Raw genomic sequence first — 21,999 nt, 5'->3', positions numbered from 1 at the left:
AAAAGGGTTTGCGATATGTATTTGTAAGTAAAGATATTTAGTTAAGTGGTTGTCGTTTGGTTTTGTTCGTTATTTTTTTCTTTCCGTGAATTGTTATGTTATAGATCAAGCCGTCAGTTTCCTCAATTGTATTATTTCATATTTTTCATGTCGGCGCCTTATACATGTTATATAGCTGATTATACGGTGCGCGTTTTTTCTCATTGGTGAAGGACTTACGATAGCCTATTACTATTTCTATTCACTTGATTTTAACTTTGGCTGATTGTTGTCTAAATTGCAACGAAACCACATTTCACTTTTTATGTTTTTCGTTCAGGACGGGAACAGTTCAACAAGTAAAACAAAAGGATGATTTGGCATCGATATGCATTACATTGGGATGTCTCTTAATATTTGTTTTCAATAATGGGTTACGAGCGTTAAAAATCATTATATTATTCTTATTTTGCATAAGGCAAAGGATCGACCAGAACCGGTCAGGCATATTTTTCTTTTCAGATGTTGACCATTGAATTTCTTTCAGATAAGTTTCGGTGGTTATGTCTTTGAAGTTAATCTCGTATATCCAACCATCCAGATTTACATAATAATGTTTATCATAAAGGTTAGTATTTCATGTATTTATTTTGATAAGTTTCTAATTTTTCATAAACCTTGCCTAAAATATAGTTCTGCTTATAGTTTATAATAACATGTATCTTTTTGGTATTTCATTATTTTGCTTTATTTGTTTTCATCTCCAGTTTCTCCCATAAATTGCTTAAATGTTTTGTCAATTTCTTTGTTGCAATTTTCCCGCGCATAATAACGTGCTGTCTTTCCACTGGTATCGCAGAGGTCTAATTTGTTCTTTATTTTTAATAATTCTCTTACAATAGAAGGATCGTCTCCTTCGGCTGCTATATGCAACGCCGTTTTACCCGAGTTATCTTGAATATTAACATCGCATGCATTCTGTAATATAAGTTTTACTGCACCCATGCGTTGCTCCCGGCATGCAATATGAAGCACAGTCTGACCATTCAAGTTTTTAACATAAAGATCTCCTTTCTTGACTAGTATGGTAAATATATCCATATAATTTGAGCTCATGGTCATATGCAATGGTGTTCTGTCTAATTCGTCTCGAGCATTAATTGCGCAGTTTTTCCTCAATAAGGTTCGCACCATTGAAATGTCATTATTAGTACATGCAATATGCAATAAATTCCTCCCCGTGTTATCAAGCAGGTTTATATCGCATTCCTGGTTTTTTAAAAGTTCCCTTACTATTTCGAATTTGCTACACCGATATGCATGGTGTATTGCTGTTTCTAAGTATTTATCCTGCATATTAATGTTGATTTTTTTTTTCATCAAAAGTTTAACACCTTTTATATTGTTGCCAGTCACCGCGTGATGTAGACCGGTTCGATATAATACACTGTCTACATCATTCACGTCAAAGTCTTCTTTTAGTTCTAAAAAAAGTGCGATTATATCTCCATTGTAATTGTTTTCACATGCAATATGAAAGGCTTTTCTGCCATTGCTATCATATCTATTCAAATCGCAATCGCTTTTAATTAAAAGTTCGGCAATATCTGTAGAGCCAGTTGAAACTGCTGTCATTAATGGTGTTTTACGGTCTAAATGAGTTAAATTTATGTCACACTTATTATTGCACTCTGCATTTAGTAGGATTTTGACAATGTTAATGTTTTTTCTAAAAATGGCAAAATGTAGAGCAGAATAAGATATGCAAGAGTCATCATCATCTTCATGATTTATAGCATTCACTTCGCAGTTCTTATTATTCAATATACTGTTCACCATGTTTTCATTTTTGTTTTCTATGGAAACATGTAATGGCGTTCTACCAGTTATGTCTTTGATATTAACATCTGCCTTATATTTTACCAGAATGTCTACGAGTCCTGTATTATCATATTGACAGGCACGAAAGACCGGTGTTTCATTACGATCATTACAAAGGTTAATATTGCAACATCCGTATTTCAGTAGAAATTCAACACAATTATTATTGTCGTTTTCACAGGCTGTAAAAAGAAATGTCTTTCCATATTTGTCTTGTGTGTTCATCAGATTACATAGAGGCATTTTTTCATGACTTTCAGCAGCATGTTGACCCGGATCAGTAGTGTTAGCTAATGAAATTGCTTGAAACAGCATTTTGATTATGTCCTCTGAACCGTTTACGAATGCTAAATGCAATGCATTTCTACCCTGGTTGTCTGTTACGCTAAATTTATCCTCTGCGAATAACGCGATTCTGCCTTGTTCGTCTGTATCGCTTAACGAACATTTCCACTTTTTTAATAATAGATTGACGATATTTATATGACCCATTTTACAAGCGATATGAAGTGCTGTTAGACCATTAACATCCTGAATATCAATATCGCAGTCGGTTTCGAGCGATTTGTGACTGCCGTCATCCTCTTTCACTGCGAATTGTATGCCTAGCAGTACTTTGACAACGTCTTCTTTTCCACGTAAACATGCTAGATGTATGGGTGCTTTTTGCATATAATTTTGATAATTTATATAATATCCGAGGCGAAGAAGAAGTTTAACGACACGTACGCTTCCGCATAAACATGCAAACATTAAAATAATCTCCTCGTCATTATTCGATAATTCTAATTTCAACAATTCTCGATCATCATAATCGATGACGTCAAAATCATCCTGTCTTACAATCACTATTTCTCGGGACAACCCCAATTTCTCGCGCTCTTTTAAGATAAGGTCTAAGAACTCACTGAAATCATTCTCTACGGACAAAATCAATGGCAAGCAGCTAGAAGCTAATATCTGTAGAACTTCTTCAGACTTTTTTACATGATCGATCAATTCTTTTTCATACGTGCTGTTTGCTATCTGCATATTTCGAAACGCATTTTCAAATTCTGCATGTTTGATATCTGTAATCAATCGATTAAAATATAATTCTGCATAGTTCGAGGCTAAATTTGAGGGATCTTCTGTGAATCCTTCAAGTTTTACCCAAGTTTGTATGAAATCATTACTACCGAAAGCAATTAGGGATACTGGAATTTTCTTTATAAAATAGATTAGTAGAATATCATAAAGTTCAGGATGAACCATAGAATATGATACTACTTCGTCTACAATATATCTCCCAACAACTTTATCAAGCTCTTGTTGTATATGATATAACTTCATATCTTTCTTTGATAATTTACATTCTACAAACAATTCCCTCACTAAATTTTCAATATTTTGATCAGACAGTGGTTTGCTCAATTTTCCATCAAATATAGTAAGAAGGGCAAGACCAATATAACATGGTTCACTGAGTGTTCGTATTTCTTCAAATTCCTGTTCGAACATAGAATTTGGATCCGTAAAGAAATTCATATTTTCGGTGGTGTGATGTAGCTGTGAGTATAAAAGACAAAGAGTATGAAATTTGTCTACCATCTGAATATTCGTTTCAGCAAACAATAATTGAGTTGTTTCTGGGTTCATGTGACATGACGCAATATCTAGCTTTTGATCTATCGTTTCCCGCAACTCCCTGGATACGTTATATTCAGAAAACTGATAAAGTATTTTCAATGATTTGTACTGATCAGACTTCCTAAACTCTTCTCTACATGTTACCAGAATATATACAGAATCAGTATTATTGCTTGGGCAGAAATAATGTTCATAGAATAATAGCTTCCATACATTTGTAACTCGTTTGTTAACGGTATGTCTCCCGAGAAAATCATCAATTACAAATATTGTTTTAGTATGATTAGTTTGTATACCATGCGATTCATCAAGTGCAAGGACCTTAACATGTTTTTCTGGTTTGTTTTGTTTTTTCTCCGTGGCAGGTTCATTTTTCATGTTTTGTTTTTTCTTTCCGCGATGATCAGTTGCCACTGGCATCTTTTTTATTTTAAGTTTATGTGTTGTAATATTTGTCTGAAATTTTATTTCTAGGTGTTTTTTTATAATGTCTGGGTTGTTTGCAGGAACAATATAACAATCGTTGTTTTTGTTAAGGTGCAAAGCAACAAAACGTGCAAGAGCTGTTTTTCCTGTTCCGGGTTTTCCCGATACGACTACAAAGTGGTGTTTACATTTATCAAACGCTTCTGTGATGATTTTGATAGCTGGCAAATTAGGAAAATATCTATCTGTATCTTCCATCCAATAAAAATATTCCTCCTTGTCTGGTTCTGAAATAGATAATTGTTACACATGCTTTAATGCTGGATATGCACGCTTCATATAACTTAATTCAACAATTTCAAATGACAAAAGACAAAAAAAAATAACAATAAAATAATAATAAACTAAACGTTTCTGTATCTCGCACGATTTTATATTTAAATGTTTTAACATATAGATAATATAAGTCATTTTTGTATAAAAATGTCCTATACCATTTCCTTTGGTTTTTTATTCGTGTAAACTGAATCACAAGTGACTATTTTAAATTAGATGTTTTTTAAGATCGTTTTACTGCAATTGATTTTGACGAACGAATAGCTCTGAACTTTTCAAACCAAAAAAGAAAACATTAACGTATGATGTACGTAAAATTATTAAAGAACAAATTCATATTTCATTTTGCTATATACAAACATATTGTACTTTAAATTTGATTATTTACAATGACATCGTACACTTAAGCTAGAGTTACCTCGGATACTTTGCGTAATCATTTTAATTTCTAACTGTAAGTCTTTTTCGTTGTCGTCCAAAGGACTGCTTTTGAGTTGTATACACGTCTCTCTATAGTTTTCACCACCAAGTTTACAAATCGCCTGCAAGATGTTTTAATCATTGCAATATCTAAATACATTTTGAAGATTTGATTATGAAATTAGTTATCAAAAGTACCAGGATTATAATTTAATACGCAGGACGCGCGTTTCGTCTACATAAGACTCATCAGTGACGCTCAGATCAAAATAGTTAAAAAGCCAAACAAATACAAAGTTGAAGAGCATTGAGGACCCAAAATTTCAAAAAGTTGTGCCAAATACGGCTAAGGTAATCTACTCCTTGGCGTAAGAAAATCCTTAGATTTTCGAAAAATTCAAAGTTTTGTAAACAGAAAATTTATAAAGAATGACCATATAATTGATATTCATGTCAACACCGAAGTGCTGACTACTGGGCTGGTGATACTCTCGGGGACGAAACGTCCACCAGCAGTGGCATCGACCCAGTGGTGTAAATAGTTATCAAAAGTACCAGGATTATAATTTAATACGCCAGACACGCGTTTCGTCTACATAAGACTCATCAGTGACGCTCAGATCAAAATAGTTAAAAAGCCAAACAAATACAAAGTTGAAGAGCATTGAGGACCCAAAATTTCAAAAAGTTGTGCCAAATACGGCTAAGGTTATCTACTCCTGGGCGTAAGAAAATCCTTAGATTTTCGAAAAATTCAAAGTTTTGTAAACAGAAAATTTATGAAAATGACCATATAATTGATATTCATGTCAACACCGAAGTGCTGACTACTGGGCTGGTGATACCCTCAAGGACGAAATGTCCACCAGCAGTGGCATCGACCCAGTGGTGTAAATAGTTATCAAAAGTATCAGGATTAAAAATTTAATACGCCAGACGCGCGTTTCGTCTACATAAGACTCATCAGTGACGCTCAGATCAAAACAGTTAAAAAGCCAAACAAATACAAAGTTGAAGAGCATTGAGGACCCAAAATTTCAAAAAGTTGTGCCAAATACGGCTAAGGTAATCTACTCCTTGGCGTAAGAAAATCCTTAGATTTTCGAAAAATTCAAAGTTTTGTAAACAGAAAATTTATAAAAATGATTATATAATTGATATTCATGTCAACACCGAAGTGCTGACTATACATGTATTGTTTTAAAATTTTATCATGAACACTCTATTTCACATATCAATAGATTTTAACCAATTCAATAGCATGAATAGCCAGCACCTCGATAATAATATGAAAATACGGACATTGTGTGATTAAAATGTTTATATCTGTAATATGACTAATGATCTGCAACTCATAGTTAAAAACCGACAACTTCGAAATTTGAAAACAAGCTTACGCTTACGAAAACTTTGCAAACTGGTAAACAGTAAAAAACTAAAACATCGATCTTTAAGGAAAATTTTAAACAGAAAGTTTACAACCAAAAAGCAAAATCAAAAGGTTTCCACATCAAACGAATGGATAGCAACTGTCTTATTCCTGACTTGCTACAGACATTATCTCATGTATAAAATTGTTGATTAAACCTGGTTTTATACTTGTAGCTATTTAAACCTCACAATTATTTGACAGTTTTATACATTTCTATTATGTTGACAATATAGTGTGAACAAAACAAATATATATCAAATGTAAAATGCAAAAATAGATTAACAACATTTTGTCATAAACTCAATCACTGTAAAACAAACAAATGTGCAAATTAAGAAAAAAAAAACGACAAATATTATATAGATAAAGCTCATGTGCAAGAATGAAACACAGGAAATTCAAAATTTACCATTACACAATAAAACAATGAAGGGATGTTCATGTACCGAGCAATGTCAGATGAATATTTTAAATAGACTAAACAGTGAAATTGATCATTTACAACGACGAATTAAAGAACACTATAACACGTAATTTAGATTGACGAACAAGGTCAGTACCTTTAATCTATACTTTATATTACCATGAATGGTGACTCCTTTCAGACGGACATGCATGTTGATTTTGTTGTCAACTATCCAAATTTCTAGAAATATTTCTGTTTTATTATTTTAGAATATTGGGGCAAAGGCCATGCAATTAATGACAATCGGATTTACATTCAAATTATTTTTATATACTAAGTTTGGTTGATCCATTACCCATATGTACATTTGTATCTCTCTCCATTGAGGCTATATCAAATATTTGATTAATTCATCTGCTATGTACATGTACTAAACACTGACTATGCCATAGTAAACCGTTGACCAATAAATCATTCAACGATGAAACTTTAAGAAAAACAAAAGGAATTTAACACAAATCAGGGTTGAAGATGATCTACACGAAACAAATTGACGCTTGGTAAGTTCGATTGTTGATTTGTTGTACAACTTGTGTATGAATTCTTATTCTAGTTCATTTTTAAAATAAAAAGTATTTTGAAAAGCGCAACGAATTCTGAAAATATGCATTTTATAATCAAGATTTTTTAAACTTACATCAGTGATATGTTCCCAGTATTTCTTGAAGTCCTTGTCAGACAAAGTGAATCCCTTACTATGTACTACGGTATTTCGATAGTGTTTCAATCTGAATAGACATGCATCTTTACTTCTGTCGGTTTCCGCAGGAAATTTATCTGATCCATAGTCTTCGGTTAAGTTTTTCAACAGACATATCATTAAAGTAAGATCAAAGTCTAATGATGACGGTGCATCTACAGAAAAAAAAAGTGTTTTAATCTAATATTATCATCGTTAATTCATTAACATAAATTTCATTACTTTAATTGATGGAAGAAAAAAATGCATGCTCTTATATACCGGTACCTAAAACGCAATGCAAGCCTTTAAGAGTTATAACGGAAAAAAACATTTGGGGATTTATGTTTCTGTTATGTAACCGGGAAAACATTTTAACAAGTCGGGACTAAAATATTATATAGAAATAAGTGAAGAGACCACATTGAGTCTAAGTAGTAAACTTACAGTTGTGTGATCACATCAACTGTTAACACAGCAATGTGACCCAGTAGTTTAAAAAAAATTGACAGGTTTTTATGTCTCAGTTAAGTTGATATGTTTAAAAGTTCTAACTACTTTGAGATACCCTTATTTTAGATAAGTGTAAATACAGGTCAACTGTGGAAGTTATATATTTTGTTTTTGTTGTAATTACTACAGGTCTAGTTCGTGCTGTTCTGATTCCTTTAATATCAAAGTTGAGGTTATATTTTTGATATGAAACTGTAAGGAGGGGGCTAAGCTATCATAAACATATGTACTCTTGAAACATTCTGTATGTGCACTGTTCAGTGGTTGTCTTTTGTTTATGTTTGGCAGACTAGTTTTTGTCCGTGAACTGTTTTGTTATAAATTAAGTAAAACGTTAGTTTCTCAATTGACATTTTTCATATTTTTCATGTCGAGGATTTTAAAAGCTTCTCATACGGCATACGGCATAGGTCTTTCTCAATGTTGAAGGCCGTACGGTTGCCTATAATTGCTTACATCCACTTTATTTGAAAATTGGTGGATAGTTGTCTCATTGGCAATCATATCACACCACCTTATATTAATACTTATATAAACAATCAAAACTCTACACAGAAAAGATTGAGAAACAATACATCTAAAAAAAACTTAGACAAATTTAGATGATTAAAATCCTCAGTCCTCATCGTCGTATATGTAATTGCAAGGAGAAATTCGGCGATGTCGGGGTCAAGGAAAAGACGATGGGATTAGTACAACTAGTATCAGTGTAATGATTTTGGAACTGTACACTTCAACACTAACCCAGAGACCAAGACCGATGATGATGATAATGCTTAACATTTTGTGATTGCCTTTCATCAATTCATACATTTTATTAAATATTCTATATGAGTTTCCAGTTCAACAATGAAAATAAAAAATGGAAAAAATGAAAAAAACAAGATACTAGTAAGCAAGATGATGTTAAACTGTTTTTGTAGGTTACGACATTGACATGGTAGGTAAATGCATATCTTACTATTATGAGGAAATAACAAAGTCCATTGGTAATGGTTGATGACTCTTTGTTTTCTCAATTGTTCTAATTTATTGCGACTTTTGCATTTGTTCAGGGTTGATTTTAATACACTGGGTTGAAACTCTTGATCAAACTCATGTCTAACTGCTGGAGTTGCAGTTCTTTGTAGAAGTCTATTAATTCGTGCAAAGTTCTCTTTTTCTTTATTTGGTTTCGACATATTTCGGATTCTGTCATGAATCTGAAAAGAATTATAAAAGGGTTATCTTAATAGTATGTACAGTTTGTAAATGCTGCAGAAAATCTAATTAACTTGATATCAATAAATTAAACAACTCCTTCTACAATAAAGTGTCTGTAAAAATAATATCCTACAATCGTAAGCTAAAATGCACTTCCATTTTTTTTTTAATAACAGAAGTTAACAAATATAGGTCACATAATTAATGCACAGAAATTGAACAAACACAAATGCACATAAACAAACTACAACTACTGAATTACAGGCTCCTGATTTGGAACAGGCACATACACAGAAAATGTGGTAGGATTAACCTGCTTTCGGAATCCCAACCCTCCCTCAAACCTTGGATAGTGGTGTGACAGTACAACAAATCAGTTGAAAAGGCTTAACTCAACAGATGGATACAAATACAAATATTAAAAATACAAGTGGACTTAGCCGGGTACTTGTACAGAACAACAAAAAGAAGACACTTAGTACAGATATGAGAGTACTCGCAGTTTCTTGCAGCTAGTTAATAGCCACTTACAACTAATGATAAAAAATCATGTATCTAAGACTAAATAATCAATCAGTACATATCCAACATCCAATGAATTTATTGGAAAAAATAGAAAACAACACGTTTAATAATTGATTGCGTTTGAAGCGCTTTTCTGGATTTACCGTCATCAGGAACGCTTAAAGCCAAACATTTGAAATCCAAAGATGGATAAGTACCGTCATAAACAGTCATAGAAAACATGTGAAGGTATAATAGGAATAATATTTATTTTGCTTTTTATTTACTGATAACAAAATCAATATTAATACTAAAAAAACAATATTCAGTGATCTAATTACAGTGTTGAATTAGTAACCTTTTTAGGATACGTTTATCTAAAGGATCTAAAAGTTTACCAGGTCGTTTCTAAATTTTAGGATACAGTAAACAACAATTCTGTAAAAATGACGATATGCTATTCCGTTTGAAATAAGTTTTCTGCAGTTAGAACTAAGTTTCAAGAATTCAAAATATCAAGAAATAATATATATCTTCCCCAAAAGAGGCATGATTTATGAAATAGACGATTTACAAAGTGTAACTTATTTTTTTTCACATAAAATTGACAGAATTGTTAATCATTTAAACAAATCAAAAAGTCTTTCAGGGGTAGGTTAGAAAAACGAAACATATTTTACAAATTATCAATTGAACAACAAATGGTTCTTTCCTTTATTTCAACAGGAATTGGTTTCTTTTTGATTGGTAAATTGATTGCAACAATGATTGCGTAAAGCTTCAATAAACAAGTTCTACATATTGATTGGTTAGTTAATTAATAAACAAACCTGGATATATGACCTGCATATTCTTAAATCACGCGATTGAATGTCAGTGAAGAACGTGTTTATTTATTGAAGTTGTTGCATTTCTATTTATAGATAGAATCATGCATTTGTGTGAACATTTTCTTTTTTTCTCTTTTTTCTCATCTGAAATAACGAGGATGTGAGACCCGTCAAAAAATATATTCTTGCATTTTCTTTTCCTTACCAGGGACTCAATGACATTTAGGTATTTATTTATTGTTTAAATGTGCGATCCGATTTGTAGAAAAGACACACCGTGTTATGCAGTAGTTCTTATTAATGTAACTTGTTTTATCAAGAGAAGCAGTCTTTCAACATCTTGGACTTTTCTTAGTCCATATTGGAATGTGTTTAAACATGCATATTATTGTTCTACTGTTCGGCACTCAATTATCAATTATGAATTGTTTAATTTTACACTCAGCGCTTTACATAATATTTTCATTATAACAGATTTAAATGTTTATGAACGATGTTGATAAACAAGTTTGTAGTTCAACAACTCGGGATAAAACGCGATTTCGTTGCCATTAAATTAGGATTCGTCCCAAAAAATGCAAGATATAAATGATTAGTTGTTCGATAAAAGTAAGTTGAAAACTGTAGCTGCAAAGTTTATAATTGATTCAAGGGGTAACCAATTATATAACCAGTTAATTTTATCTCAAAACTATTTTGTGTTTTTTTAAAAACCTTGTAAAGGTTTCTGTACACTATTTACGACATTTAATGTTTACTTTGCTGTTTTCATAAAAAAAAAAAAAGCAAAAAGAACTATTATTGATTTAAACAAGATAACTTACATTTGACCTTTTATGACAGTTCTTGTCCGTTTGTTTTTGATGCGTTATGTTAATTGATTTTGCCATGTGATTATGGACTTTCCGAATTGATTTTCCTCTAAGTTCAGTTGTTTTTGTGATTTTACTTTTTATTATGATCTCATGCCCTGAATTAGTAACTGTTTGTATGTTTGTATCAATGAATCTAAAGTTAGTACATTTCAATGTCAATAACTTCCACAAAAACTCGTCTCTATTGTCAAAATGTTTCATTCCTTCATCTCAACAACTTTTAAAAACGTTATAAAATTTTCTATTATTGTTATCATTTAAAATGTCACAGTAGTTTACACACAAGCAACAATAATATTTTTAAATACTTAAACTTGATCTTATCAATCGTTAACATTATTTTTAAATGTGACCTTCACCCTCCTTATTCTCCGTCAGAACCGTATTGTCAGAAACCAGTATAATAACAAAAAAAGTATTTCAATGACAACAACCGAAAAAGTTTACTGCTAATTGTTCTAAACTACATATCAAGGTAGAAATTTGTGAAATAATTCAACACTTCCTTGTACAAACTATTCATTTCTGTTACAAAGGGAAAACCATTATTAAATGGTTTTCCCACAATTTTCTTGTCTGTGCAGATATTTATAACACATCTTCTATAACGTACATAAGTCCAAATTCATGTTTTGTCTTAAAAGTTTATCTTTATACATGTTATATATAGAGAATAATACATGTCAAAATCCGTATCATATGCCGTATCATCCCGAGATAACAATATCAGCCCGAGGTTCTTTAGGCCCAGGGGATGATATTTGTCGAGGGTGATACTTTATGTGATACGGATTTTGCCATGTATTATACGCTTTATCATATCAAAGAGGGACGAAAGATACCAAAAGGACAATCAAACTCATACATCGAAAATAAGCTGACGACGCCATGGCTAAAAATGAAAAAGACAAACAGACAAACAATAGCACACACGACACAACACAGAAAACCAAAGAATAAACAACACGAACCCAACCACAAACCAGGGGTGATCTAGTTCATCAGGAGAGTATATATGAACTGCTGTTTGGTCCCTAGCACCTGGGTTACCCTTAGTTTAACTTTTGTCGTGTTTTAAAGCTTAAAAAAACTGCTCAATTACTCACCAAATAACATGACCTGGGTAACCTTACAATTTGCGTGCTTTTGTTTTTAAAATAATTTTTTTCTCGTATTTCTTGTGTGTGTTTTGTATGGTTATGTATGGTATTTTATTGAGTTCTTTTAGTTGCATTTCGCTTGCCAAATATGATGAACACTCGACCTTTGTGACGTCACATGCAACACAATGACGTCAGTCAATAAAATTGCGTCAAGCCCGAATGACTGTTCATTTATGACCCATTTTAAGGGAAAATATTTAATGAGAAGCTTGCATAAATTGAAACGGGCTTAATGTAAAAAATGAAAAAAAAATAGTAGGGATGTGATAAAGAATGTGATAGTGGGTAGGATAAAGGGTGCGCATCAAAGTTGTGCGATATGGATTAAACAGCAGGCTATTTATCAAATATTAAAAACTACTGTCTTAACTATATAATATAAGATTAAGGTGAATATAACTTTATTAATTTAAGGATGTACTCTTCTTACGATTTAAACGTAATTTGGGTGTGGTCAACGGGAGATAACTCACGATTGACTTCGATGTAGCAAAATAGCTGAAAAAGTCACATTTCGCATATGATGAATATTATCGTTTAAATGTACATTCTTTGTTTCAATATTTTCATTTAGTCAAAAATGAATTAATAAAAAGTAAATAGAAATGGTTGTATAAAAATAGAACGACTTACTCAAAGTCCTTGATTGTGAGTCGGCAATGTAAACAATCGTTTGCCGGTAGATATTGTTTACATTGATTAGGGTACGCAAAGTGCAAGGTTTTAAGAGTAAAAAGCAGACGGAGTGGTTACGGAAGGTTTTTCAGGGTCAAGTAGATCGGAGAAGTGAAAGATGTGCAACAGATGACAAGATTCTTTCCGTTTTGAAGAACCATTCCTATGCATCCGCGAATGATGTCAACCCCCCTATAAACGTCGCGGAGCAGTTGTTTTCAACTTCGACACAAACTTCCTGGTCTATTCGCAGACGCATAGTGGAACTTGATGTTCTTGCAGAGGGTCAGTCTGGTTGTAAAAAGTGTGGACTACCTCTGCAGTTGACTCATGCATCTGGCATTGTGACATATGGATTGTCAGCTATTATCAAGGTAAAAATTTACAGACATTTATATTCTATCTCTTTGTATGAAGAAGATGTTCCTTTAGGATAAGGGGAACTGCCCACATACTTTTACACAAGCTCTCTCTCTTCCAATTCATAAACTTTAAACAACTAACCTTTAAGTGATCATGAAAAATGTGTTTTTCTTGTGGTTATGCAGCCCAATTTTTTTTAATGTTGAACCGCTTATCTTTGCAACCCCCTCTTTTTTGGACAAGAAGGGAGCTTCCATTTGATTTTTATGAGAAGTATGAATTATAATGCCCTGCATTTTTTAATTGTTATCTCTGACTTGCCTTGTTATTTTTTACAAATCCATTCTCATGATCTTGGATTTTTTTCATTTGTTCATATCCTACTCTTTTTTATAGATTTTCTTCTTTCCTTTTTCCCCCAGTTGTTCATTCTGATTTTTTAAATCAAGACACGTGTCTTGCCTTTTCCAAATTCTATCCTAGTCCCCCTTCCCCTAAAAATCCAATGGTAGCCTCCTAATTCTTGATTATGGTGGAATCTTATCTTTTTAAGTGACCTTCTATAAAGGTTGGGTCTGTGACTAAAATAATGCATCTATTCAATTTGTCAAATGGACTGCATCAGGATTTAATATTTGTAAAATATCAACAACTCTACCAAACACAGGATTATTACCGAAACTTTTTTGGTTTTGTACTTAATACATAACTAATCTGCATTATAAACCAACTTGAATAATGGATATTGACAGGGTAAAATAAAGCTGGTGGTAATAATTTGGAAAACTATTAAACTTTTTTTGCAGTCACTTAATATTTTGTATACTTATATATTGATGTACAAGAATGACTTGTAACATAAAACAAATCATTTGGGTTAAAGATACATTAAAACTATTAAAGATAGTGCTTAATTGAAAATGGAAAAAACACAACTTATTGGGGCTGAGGTCAGGTAATAGAAACAAAATAACTCTTAGTCAATCGCTTAATTCTCTAAAGCTTACAAGTAAAAAATAATAACAATGATTTCACTCCTAATAGTATACACAATTTGCATCGACAAACATTATTTTTTCTGCTGAATAGATAAAACAAACTGCATGTAGTAAGTACATATTGCATTACATTAAATTGTAATGAATTTATAAGAATATTTTTTCTTAACATTTTAGATATCATGTTAAAATACCAGATGTCTTCACATAAACAATGTTGCAACTGGGAAAAGACATAACAAGATATGGGATGCCAACACCAAATTAGCTACAGATATTTTTAGTGAACAATGACTGTGTCTAAAGTCTAAACACAATTTTGCAAACGATAACTAGAGCAAATTATTATTCCCCTTTGTAAAAATGTCAAGAGGCACACAGATATACATGCAGTATCTGATGACAACCACTTAAATTACAGGGTGATTGTGGCTTGGGATATGTACATAATGTTCATATTGAATATTTATATGCCTACTTAACTGTCAGAGGCTGATTTAGACAAGGGCAAGTGGCCCAGCCCCCATTTTTGGGGAAAAAAATGGTTGATACATTTCATTGTATGCCTGGCATTTAAACTACAGACTTGTTTATTTTTATATTTATTGGCTATTTGAGTTTGCCTTTAAAAAAAGAGAAGACTTGCAATTTGTTTTTAAAATATGATTTTGTATGGTATATATCATCGTTTGAAATACATACTAACATATGCTTGTGTTCACCCCCCTTTTCACATTTGGCTTAAGTCAGTAATTCAAGCATACAAGTAACGAAACTGGACTAAAACATATTGTTCTTATGTATTGTAATTTAATCAATAGCACTTTTTTCAACAAACAATTTGTAGAATTCAGACAGTACTTTTAGATATTCATACTAACAAAATAACCAAAAGTTATGTGAAATGATCTTGCTCAGTTTAATGGATTCATTTTCTTTTTTCCATTGTATTGTTTTTTGTTGAGTTAAATGCCAAATCTGTGCAGAATTGTTCTTTTAAAATAAATATTACAATGTACAAAACATAAGAATGACAAACACATTATGTTCCTATAAGACTTTTGTTAAATAGTTTACTGTATCTTATATATCCTAAAGGGTAATGCGGTTGGAAAATGCAAACATCTTCTAACTTTCTATGTTTAAACTATCAATTTAGAATTAAATTCATAGGAAACGAGTGACTTGTGAAAAAATGTGTTTATCCAATTCTTGAACCAATGAATGTATATATCATAATCTGAGTCTTCTGTGCATGATTTTTTCATTTTGTTACGAAAGTATATCGTATAATCGTCGTTTTTTTCTCTCTCTGTCTGTTATTTAGTGAAAATATGGTAGCTCATTAACTGTCGTGTTTTGATGCCGTAGTTTACCGATAGTCACCTTATTGTAAACAATCAACAAAAAAGGATAGATATTGAGAACGTGTATAAGATGTACAATCACAGTATAGTTTATACCAGTTACAAATCCATGCGTAATGCGATCACCGGATTGTTATGAGGAGGATCACGCTAAGGTCACTTTGAACACGGAAAATATGTCGGCGAATTGCTTCCTGGACACAAGTAATTAAAAAAAAGTTAACTACAGTAAATGTCGACAAATTAAAAAAATTTCTCCAGTAAAACATATCATGTTCATAGGTTAAATAATGACACCTCTCTATTTTTATTTTTTTATGCATCATTTTTTTCCATTTGAGGTTTCATATGACTTTATACATTATAGAGTTATATATCTTTAAACTATTGCAATTTAAAATTTCGGCGATTTTGAAACGTTGATGAAATAATTAAGAAATATCATATGTCAGCAACATCAATTGTTTTTAACATTTGAACTTTGTCAGAAGCTTAACAGTTTGAATTTGAAGTTATGTATATCTATATTTGTAGTAAAATTATGTTATTATAAATCATTTTTACTTTTAAAGAAAAATATGTCACTCTTGATTTGTATATTGCAAAAAGCGACTACCGTCATCAATAGAAAAAAGAATTAGTATTCATAAAATACCAATCGTAAAGGTTAACGAAAGTATGATATCGGGTTATTATTAGCCAACTGAAAAATTGCTGTCGTCAAATTGTACATTATTTAAATTATTTTACATATTATTTTGCACCTCAATCACATCAGAAGGATTTTCATATGACCAAACAGGCAATAGTTTTTTCCGCAAATATTTTTTAAAATTACAAATAACGTTGACAGTTTTCCTTCCCTTGAAGCATTTTTCATCATTCAAAGAGTAAGATCTATTAAATTATGAAATTATGATGCATGTTAAATATGGTTAATTAAGTCCCTTACCTTATTGTTTTACAGGATATTTCTGTATAATATCATTCGATTCGCATTCAAGGTAACAGTGCCCAGTGTAATTTTAGACAGCGCAATACAGGTAAGAAAGATGGTCGCATATTTTTATACTTCAAAACAACAAAGCACGTGACACGTATCTTCCTTCGACTTGGGTTTTGAAATTCAAGCAAAGGAATTGAAATTATTATAATGTGTCAAAATATCACGTGATGCAATATTTAAAAATCTTTCATTCAAAACGATCTCGTATAACAACTTTTTATTCTATTATAAATACAAAGTTTTACCGCAGGTCAAACAAAATGAATAAGCTTAATACTAGTTTATATATCTAATGTTGTGATATACACTTATGAGCAGATGACCATACCATGTGAAGTCATAAATATAGAAAATGTCTAGGTGGATACATATCATTATTTTATCTTCTTTTAAATAAAACGAACTAGACAACAAACGCACGTTTACTTCTTTTTCACATCTGAATATGTTTATTTCAATAACTCAATAAGCATATGTTTATTTCAATAACTCAATAAGCATATGTGTATTTCAATAACTCAATAAGCATATGTTTATTTCAATAACTCAATAAGCATATGTTTATTTCAATACTTCAATAAGCATATGTTTATTTCAATAACTCAATAAGCTTATGTTTATTTCAATAACTCAATAAGCATATGCTTATTTCAATAACTCAATAAGCATATGTTTATTTCAATAACTCAATAAGCATATGTTTATTTCAATAACTCAATAAGCATATGTTTATTTCAATAACTCACAAAGCATATGTATATCGACAAGAATTGTTATCAAAATAAATGAAAAGGTGAAAACGTATATTGTTTAATGTCATTGTCATTGCAATCAAATTATACACAACGAGGTTACAAGAATATAAGTAATTGACAAATACATAATATACATTGAACAAAACATAAACAAATGGAAACAAATCTGACAGAAGTTTACAGAGGTTTTTAAAACATATGTTTCTAACTTTTTTAACCAAGTTGTTCAATAACCATTAATCGATTTAACTTAAACAAATCCGTATCATATCAATTATAAGAGAAGAAAAAAACCACAGAATTGCAACAAGACAAAACCGCCAACAAACATATACACATACTATATGATGACAATTGCAATATTTCTGAACGGGTTTTATGGTTGTATGGTTTTCAAACGCTCTTTATTGGTCTAATATTTTGTTTAATACATCATGCTGTTTATGGCATTCGAATAGTTCTTTGCATTTAAAATCTATGCGTTAATGTTTTATCATTTTATTAATTCTTTTCTTTTTTTTTTATTTCAAAATGACTTTTTAGTTGTTGGTGTTATTTGTTATATGACCTTTTAAAATTAAAGATATCAACCTTTTTTGTAATTATTTTACAATTGTATGTTTTAAAATGATAAAGCAATTATATGATCACACATGAACATTTAAAACAAAATATCCATATTGTTTGACCTAACCCACCCTAACTCCCATTACACTAGACCCAGACCCTGAAAATCCCATGCAATATATTAAAAAGAATATTGCGGTGAGATCGTGGCATCGTCGGCTTGAATAATCATTTTCAAGGTATTCATGTTCATACCACGACTAGGCAACAATTCAGATAAAATCTTTTTAATAACATCCTCAGAAGTTCTAGTTACGATCGTGTCTCTGTGTATGTCTTACTACGAATTCTGTCCGCGTCTTCTTTCTCGGTCGCATTCCGATTTCAATACGAATTTACTACGATCGAAAACAACGACTCTACTACCTTTTAATTAGTTTGTAACTACGCTATTTGTCTTATTTTTACTTTGCACTTGAACACTCCAGTTTCCAATATGCCATTTAAAGGTAGTATCCAAAAAGCGAGAGGTTGTGGGGCTAAAAGTGAAAGTATCAACAGAAAGTTGTCGTACTATTCTCGTGGCAAGGACGTAAAAGAATGGTATGGACTTCGAACTGAGTATTTTTGTCATTTTGTTCGTAGCAAAATTACATCAATACCGAAGTAGAAACGTAAAAATGATTCATTAAGATTCGAACAATCGTAGTGAAAAAGTGGTTACATATAATATTCATTGACTTCCTTGAATGCACCTCATTTTCCAATACGATGCTTTTTTCAACCATCCCGATCTTACAACAACCTTCTTACGCTTCTACTACCATTAGTTTAACCTAGACTGCACTTAGAATGTTTTCAGTATATTTAAAATTGGTCGTGGATCTTTACGATCTTGAAGACCAGGCATAATTCATTACTACGACTTAACCATAACTCTATGATCTTACAACAATTTTCAAACTTTTCTATAATTTTTTAGATTGCAGTCATGGTCCTAGTGTGATGGGGTATTAAACAATAGGTATAGAACGTCTATACCAAACGGACATGTTTTCCTCAACGCGTCCTTGTACTTTTATAAAGATCCATAAAGTAAGAAAATGAACAAAGTGTTTTTCACACATACATATACTCCTTGTCTGGGTTTTTCTTCCAAGTTTTTGCAATCTTGCTATTACATCTGTAATCATTTATTCTGTCCGCCTACATTTGTTCTTCTTATTAAGGTTTTAACAACAGACAATTCTTACGATAATTACTTGTTTAAGGTATTTCACACACCTTCCTTGTATGATTATTGAAAGTTGTTGCATGTTTGCTTTTACAACTTGAGTTATTCATTCTACTAGCTTACTTTATATTTAGGTTTTGTCGACATCAGATGAACCCCATTAAATTGTTCTGAGATTCAAGGGGGAGGATGATTAAGAAGTTATACAACCTTCGACTTTCTGCTTGTGCAGAAAAATTGGCGTACTTTTAATCTCTTAAATGAAAAACAAGTTAAAATGTTAAACTTCCATCTACATTGTACATATTTTGTTTTAAATTTGATACATGGTATCAGGTGTATAGTTATCCATTTTTTAAAAGACAGTTTACAACACATGGTCACAAATAAACCATACACATTCAGGTATTATAGAAATTTAAATCCTTTGTAAAGTTTTAACATATTTAACTGAAGGACAAATGTTATTTTTAGAGTATCTTTACGAATTTGATCAGTGTAACACATTTTACGATGCATAACCTTGTACTTTGCAGAAGGATAATTACATAACTATGTTTTATCGGTTGCTAAAATGCTTAGTCTATATACCATTTTGTGCTTCTTTGTTACATATTTGTTTTTTTTTGTTTTGTTTAGTAATTACATAATTGATATGATGGTAAGCTATATATACATTGGTTAATGAAATAAACGAGGAGATTTATGTTAACGTTGATGAGAAAAAAAATCGATAAACAAACAAAAACTTATTATAACTATGCATACGGTGTGTAAATTTATTTTAAATTATAGACAAATTTTCGAGGAATACTACATTCAATACCAACCGTTTAGGCTTCAAACACGATGTAAATAAACTTCGTAGAGGAAATAAAATAGTCCCATGATTACCAAAATTTCTCATTCAACCATAAGAACCATGTTTAAGAAGTTCTGACTGCAAATGACACCCTAGCTTCTGGTGTTGGTAAATCATGGTGACTCATAATTAGTATTAGATACATAAATGATTAATCATTTTTAGAAACTTACATATGACAGAAAAAAAAAGACATTATTTGCGGGGTTTTTACCAATTGAAGCTCCCAAATGAACATTTTAAAAGAGCAACATTGTGCACAATTTCAAACAAAACCATTAATTTCCCAATGGATATGGGCTTGTATAAGTAAAACAACATTAAGATTAATTTAAAGGAGCACTTGAAGGTTTTGTTGGACTATAAGAGCCATCTTGCACATAATAATTGGGTCGATGTCACTTTACTACTTTTTTACAAGGTCATAAAGGGGGTATTCTGAATACATGTTTGTTTTGCCGTAACTTCTTTGTTTTTCTGTTGATGATTTTTAACAAAGAAAACTGATGAATTAGGGTTTTCCCGACAACTTCCTTGTTTGTTTAATTGATTTATGTTTCAAACCTACTTTTTCTCAAATAAGATTAAAATCAATGTTATTCTTTTTTTTTTGTCGGTTAGCAAACAACATTTATCTATTAAAATACGTCCTTCTAGTATAACTTAAACTGAAGGTTTTTTTGTTTTTTTTTCTGAAATAGTAATGATGTTATAGTCTGGACGTTTAAGGGTAAAATGATAACATGTGATATTGCTTTGATTTAGGAAAATATCGAATTATTGACTAGACATTCTTAAAATTGTACAATTGTTTGCTTCGGAGTGAATCTTAACTCATATCTTAATACTGGTGACAAAATATCAAATTCAAGTGGTTTTGACCGTTTTTCTTTATATATTTCAATCATTTGTAGCCCATATGTAGAACAATTAAAACGATAATGTAATAACTAATGATTGGGAGTCTAATGTCATTTTATGTCTTTTCATTATCGCTTTTGAATTGCGAATGCATGCATATGGACCGTATGCTTCTTTTCCAACTGTGAAGTTGAATAAAGCAAGGAAGACCTTGGTGTTAGTACAGTGAAAATGCTACCTCCCCTACTCACCCTCAAACCCAAAAGGAAAAAGAGAACGCTAATCAACAAGAGTGCACACACTGAAATGTTTCGCCTTCTTTACTAATCATTGATATTATGTTGATAGTCCTAAATATAAAGCTTTATTACAACTGTCACATAAACGTTACATTAACCAAGATAATTAAACAAAGACCAATGAACCATGAAAATGAGGTCAAGGTCAGATGAACCATGCCAGGCTGACATGTACAGCTAACAATGCTTCCATAAAACAAATATAGTTGACCTTATACTTATAGTTTAAGAAAAATAGACCAAAACACAAAAAACTTAACACTGAGCAATGAACCGTGAAAATGAGGTCAAGGTCAAATAAAACCTGCGCGACTAATATATAAATCATAAAATATTTCCATACACTAAATATAGTTGACCTATGGCGTAAAGTATCAGATAAAAGGACCAAAACTGAAAAGCTTAACTTTGACCACTGAACCATGAAAATGAGGTCAAGGTCAGATGACATCTGTCCGCTAGACATGTTCACCTTACAATCATTCCACACAACAAATATAGTAGACCTATTGCATAAAGTATGAGAAAAACAGACCAAAACACAAAAACTTAACTATAACCACTAAACCATGAAAATGAGGTCAAGGTCAGATGACACCTGCCAGTTGGACATGTACACCTTACAGTCCTTCCATACAACGAATATACTAGCCCTATTGCTTATAGTATCTGAGAT

General features: G+C 31.5%; 1 protein-coding gene across 1 annotated transcript; it reads right to left on the bottom strand.

Moving 5' to 3' along the window:
* Positions 1-415: 415 nt before the first annotated feature.
* On the bottom strand, positions 416-16,757 carry LOC139527584 (uncharacterized). The gene is made up of 5 exons (XM_071323098.1): positions 16,692-16,757; positions 8,723-8,963; positions 7,207-7,424; positions 4,670-4,793; positions 416-4,202 (listed from the first exon to the last, which is right to left on the bottom strand). Exons 2-5 carry the CDS (start codon positions 8,940-8,942, stop codon positions 727-729), a joined length of 4,038 nt encoding a protein of 1,345 aa, XP_071179199.1. The 5' UTR covers positions 8,943-8,963; positions 16,692-16,757; the 3' UTR covers positions 416-726.
* Between the last annotated feature and the right edge of the window lie 5,242 nt (positions 16,758-21,999).

The sequence above is a fragment of the Mytilus edulis genome, chromosome 6, assembly GCF_963676685.1.
Source record: "Mytilus edulis chromosome 6, xbMytEdul2.2, whole genome shotgun sequence".
Taxonomy (NCBI): Eukaryota; Metazoa; Mollusca; class Bivalvia; order Mytilida; family Mytilidae; genus Mytilus; species Mytilus edulis.
Note: the sequence above shows the minus strand (reverse complement) of the source record. Positions and strands in the feature narration are given on the sequence as shown.